This window comes from Epinephelus moara, chromosome 2 (genome assembly GCF_006386435.1).
Source record: "Epinephelus moara isolate mb chromosome 2, YSFRI_EMoa_1.0, whole genome shotgun sequence".
In the NCBI taxonomy this organism is placed as follows: Eukaryota; Metazoa; Chordata; class Actinopteri; order Perciformes; family Serranidae; genus Epinephelus; species Epinephelus moara.
In genome coordinates, this window is record NC_065507.1 from 2,598,527 (window position 1) to 2,604,061 (window position 5,535).

Genomic DNA, 5,535 nt, shown 5'->3' on the forward strand with positions numbered 1-5,535 from the left:
AACCCCTCGGCTGACAGGATGTACCACTCTCTCACTCCGCTCTCTCTCACGCAGGCGCAGAACGTAAGTGCTACTTGGCCGTCGGATGTAGTCCGTGTAGTGTGTTCAAATGCAACTGACACAGGGCGATGTAGACAACGCAACAGTTGGCTTTCGTCGCCGCTAGTTCTATGATGTCGGTTTGGTGTGTCCGCACCTTAACATGTCGTGTTCACAAGGATGGGACTGACGGACAACCTGAACACATAATGCCTGCAGCCATATTGTTGCTGATGTAGAGGCATAAAATCTTCATGGATGAGGACTCTGTTCTCAGAGAAATCTGGTCCTGGACAAATGTCTTCTATTCAAGGCCAATACAATAAACGCTGGAGAGACGTGTGGCATAAACGCAACTGGTAATATTGGAGCAGTTTTATCAAACACAATAACTGTGTTCATTTTAAAGTCAGAAAAAGTGAAGCAGAACCAGATGAACACTTTGTGAGAGACTTTTTATAACTGAGATCTGAGGCCGTCACAAGACCGAACGCTCAGAGCCAAACCCATAAACACGTTCATGTTTCCAATCATCACCTCGCTGCAGCTGCTTTCATGTTCTGACACTTCATTACAGCTCAAACTCAAAAACCAGTCTGAGACTCAAAAGCCTTCCGGGATATGAACTTAATCTGATCTTTTGCTTCCTGAGTCTCAGATCAACTAAAATGCGACAGCTCTTGGCGAGTGTAGAATATTTAGGCTGGCACATTTAATCTTAAAATCAACATATTACTTAAACGCTTATCAGGCTTCTTATGAGCCTCCCAAAAAATCATTTCAGTCCTGCTGCCTCCAAAACCCAGCTGACAAAACCTTTCAGTGACACAAGGAGCCACGTTTACAAAAAGCACTGCCTGCAACTGTTAAAGGGTTAGTTCACCCGAATATTTTTCACCCTCTCGTCTCACTTCCCTCTGGGGTCGAGGTCTTCAGACTGTATGGAGGGCGAAGAATTCACACAACATGCGGTGTGAGGTGAAAGGGACAGGTCAAACAGGTCATGGAGGCTGCTGAGGTGCTTTAAAACACTTAGCGATTACAATTAGCATCAATAATTATCTTCACAGCTCTGTTGAAACCTGAAGACACACACGATACAAGTTTTTAGATTCAGTGTGATGTACACTTCCCAACGACAGGGGCCGGTTGCACAAAGCATCTTTTCCTTTAGATCTGAGTTAAAGTTTCCTTTAAATGAAATCACTCACACAAAACATCCACAAGTCCTCTCATTAAGATTTTCTAAAGTTTTCCTCCTTATCTTGGTCTTATACTTAATGAATGCTTTAACCAGTCCTCAACTGTTCGAGGCTGTAACGGGATCTTCCCGATCAGTTACTGGAGAGGTATTTCATGCACACAAGTCAACGGTGTGCTGCATCATTCACTGGCTTTCAAACACCCTCACCTGTCTGCTGAACACTGTGGTGAAGTTCTCGTCTTAACGTCACAGTTTCCTCTCGTTCGTTGCTTCTAGGGGTGCAACGGTACAGGTAGCCCATGTCACGGTCCGTACCTCGGTTTTTGGGCCATGGTTTCTGTTCGATTTCGGTATGTTTTTTGTGAGTAAACAATTTTTTCCCCCCCAAAAAATTATCTCTTTATTTTGCTTGACTTTGCACTTGACACGCTGCTGTGTTGTGCTACAGCCTATTCAAGTGCTGGAATTTGTTATTTATGTGACAACACCTGAACGCAACACAGGCTCAGCTCCATGGACTGACTCGGTTATAATTGTCGGTCAGGAAAATGCATGCACGCATCGGGGCTGAACTCCGCTGTGCGTGACAGAAAGCAGAGGAGGATTGTAAACGTGCCACCATGTAGAGACAGAAATGACATTCTGTTAGTTTGTTTAATAAAAGGACATGGTACGGGGCGGGCCGAACGGTTCAATATTTTACCGAGGACCGTTGCATCCCTAGTTGCTTCATGTTTGCCGTTATTTTCAGATCAATACTTTTTTCAGTTTGTTCTTTCTTTTTGTGTCCTCAAATCTTCGCCATTTTTTTTTTACTATCAGGCCGACTTTGTGAGAGGATGCTTCGATGCAACAAGTAGCTTTGGCAATTACAAGCAAACACTGAAGCAAACAAGTGGTCTCCATGGAAACAGTATAATTTACTGCTGTACAATCTCTTTCAGTGCAGTAAAGTCTTTGACATATTTCCCTGACTAAGGAAACCTTTTAGAGATTCTGAGCAACACCCTGAAGTTTTTTCCACAGCTAAGGAAACAAACTAACAGTGTCATACTTAAGGAGCAAACTTAAGGTGCTTTGTGCAACCGGCCCCTGATGTTTATTACAAATAAACCTTAAACATGATAAAAACATGCAGCAGAACCTGCCTGACAATCCTCATGTTTCGCAGTGTTCTTCAGTGTCACAGTGATCCAGTGTCAGCTGTCTGTACGTCATTGGGTTTGTTGCAAACAGAAGCTGCTCAGAGCTGATTCTACAAACTTTTAAGGGGCCTTGTACCATCCCTTAAAAACAAATCACTTATGTGTCCAGAGATCAGCTGATGTCCCGTATGATAAACAAAGCAGCAAAATGTTGACAAGTAGAGCTCAAGACTGTCGATTTTGTGCATCGTTCAGACCTTGTGTGTGTGCCTGACACAGACAGCACCGGAGCAGAGACTCTCAGCGTAGTTTTTGATACAAACATTCACCAGCCAGTGTGGCGTACAGCCTTCCAATATTTACTCGCCAAATCTACCCACATCTGTCGCTTTGGCAGGTGTTAATTTTGGTCCCTGACAGAGACGTTTAGTCGATTATCACAGTAGTTGATCAATGAATCGTTTGGACTCTACTGTAGAAGCTCAGGAGGATTAACATGTGTCAGTTCAGTTGAGCAAATGAACTCGGCCCTGTCTCAGCACATATGTGATCATGTAGTGGACTGTCTGTTACCGTGACGCTCCTGATGACCCCGGTCTGCCCCATCAGGTCCATGAAGGAGTCCTTGACCCGGACCAGGATGTCGGTGGTCACCCAGTCGCTGCTGCCCTGCTCGATGTTGGAGCCCGGGGTGTGAGGGTTGTAACCACCAGGGGAGGGCGCTCCGGGCGTCATGGGACTGTAGCCCACAGGACTGGGACTCGGGCTGGCCTGAGGACGCAACAAGAGACAGTGTTACAGAGACATTTCTCCTTTTAAGATCTCTGGCTGAGCGTCTGACTGCTTCCTGGCCAAACATGAATTCTGAAGAAGACTTTTAGATCCTTGAGATTTGTCAGAGAAATTAAATTCACTGGAACTTTTCTATAGGCACTTTTTGATTGTAAAAGATACGTCTCAAATCAAATCCCGCTCCAATATTTCATTAGCGCGGTTTCACCATCACACTTCCACCATCAGACCACAGAGGAGAGGGTCAGGTCACTGCATGCTGCTGACACTTGTGGTAAAAAGTGGAGTGTACCGCGTGCAGCTGAATAACGTCATGACGTCAGGCTGTGGCAGGTGAGGATTCAGGAAAGTTTGACTTTCCTTTACTCGAAAATAAGCGTGAATATACGGAGACATTTAACCTCGACCACGATAACCAGGCTAACTGATGGAATTAAAGACGTTGGATGTAGAAATCCAGGACAATATCAAACAGCATTTAATAACTGCAGCACACTGCGTCAACAGTTTTCAGTAATCTCTCCTAATACTGTGCAGATATCACCAACTACCGTTTTAGTTTTCAGGAGGGCTGTCAAGTGATTAAAAAAAATGACACGCTCTGTGATTAATGAATCTAAATTAATCACATACATCAACTTTTGCTGTGAAATTTGGAGTTCAGATGAATCTTGTCGGGTGTGTCGTAGATTTTGGACACAGCTGTCCCCCTGTCCTCGACCACCCAAACTGGTCTGCAGTCCATTCTGTCAGGGAGTTAGTGAGTCGTCACAGGTAGACTGACTCAGTTTGAACGTCTGGTTGAGTGTGGCGTGACGAAGCTGGCTGTTAGCGTTAGCATCAGAGGCTGCGCTAGCTCAGATCTCTGGGTTCGCTGCTAAAGTCGTTGTGTTGAGGTGATATTTCAGAAGTTCTCTGATGGTACGAAAGTTATTTTTTCTGTGATTAATTACTCCAAATTAATGCATTATTTTGACAGCCCTAGTTTTCCGATCGTTTCTGAGTGTAAAATGGCTGCAGGGAACACGTGTGTGCTGTCAGGTGCACAGAGTGCACTCGAGACACTGTGGTGCTCTGCTCCTCACCTGCACATATGGATTGTGTAAATTAGCACAGACATCAGGGTGCTATCCTTTTTTTTTGGCATCAACCTTCAGATCTGATCTTTTTCTTTTAAAAGTCAGGTAGTGTCCTGTTTGCTGATCTGACTGCATGTTCCAACTCGTTGCCTTTTCTTTAGTTAGTGACCCCACCGCCCTCCTAACAACAGGCTCTGTGCTTTCTAACCTCCAGCTCACCCACAAGCCCGATTTCTGTGTCAGTAATATTCATTTTCTTCCTCTCGACTGTTGCTGTGATTCACCGTGAAGAACCACTGCTCAGCATTAATGAGGTGCTTTGCATCGACCATTTAGGGTTGAAGGTGGGCATGTAGAAGGCGGGATATGAGGCTGGTCCACATGCGAATAATTCCAAGTTGATGTGGGATTTATAAAAGGAAACTGCTCACTGGCAGGCGTATGCACAGTTTTAAAAATCAAAATATTTTTTGATCATCTCCTCACTTACGTAACCTAACACTACCTAGCCCCTGGGCCTTTTCAGCAGACAATGTATCAAAACAAAGTTACAGTGCTGTCTTTATATTTTGATCAATATCACCTCTGACAATAAATATCAGTATCAATCTGTTTCACTGCTGTTCATTCTTTTAAGCCATGGTTTTTTTTCTTGTGTGCAGTAGTGACTCAGTTTCCACTTGAGTGAGCCAGCAGGCTTCTGTTCCACATTATGGAACAGAATGCACATGGCACATTAACTTTGATTGTTATACAGCACCATTTAAACTGCCTCCGACACTCATTACGCCTGTCTCTGTCATAAACTGTTCCAAAGATATTTGATGTTTTGTTAAGCATTCCTCAGTGTTGGAGGAGATGGCACCGTGCATGTCTCTGCTGCAAACACTGTGAGTTAAGATTTATTCATGATGCCCTTCCTACCACGCCAAGTTTAACATAAAATATCAACAAATCTTGTGGTGTTTCTGGTGGCGTGCACTGCTGTCTGCCTCGGTGTCTTTTCTGACATGACCACTAGGGGACACTACACTGGTCACCAAACTGTTAACACTACTAAAACCTGGGGCCAGATATTGATTGAAACTCTGAATTCTGGTTCTGGTCTGAGGATTATAAATACATTTCATATTTCTCACTGAAACCTGGCTGTGTCAAGATGAATATGTCAGTCTCAATGAATCCACTCCTCCCATTCATAATAATACCCACATTCCTCGAGGCAGCGGCCGAGGAGGGGGAGTTGCAGCCATTTTTAACTCTAGTCTGTTAATCA

At 44.2% G+C, this 5,535-nt stretch overlaps 1 protein-coding gene across 2 annotated transcripts in view; it reads right to left on the reverse strand.

Annotated features, from left to right (window-relative positions):
* The window catches only part of supt5h (SPT5 homolog, DSIF elongation factor subunit), a 53,004-nt gene that overhangs the window by 3,004 nt on the left and 44,465 nt on the right, over positions 1-5,535 (reverse strand). For both annotated transcript variants that reach the window (XM_050065294.1, XM_050065286.1), the window contains one exon: positions 2,962-3,159. In XM_050065294.1, coding sequence (XP_049921251.1) covers positions 2,962-3,159 — 198 coding nt within the window. The remainder of the gene's footprint in view (positions 1-2,961; positions 3,160-5,535) is intronic.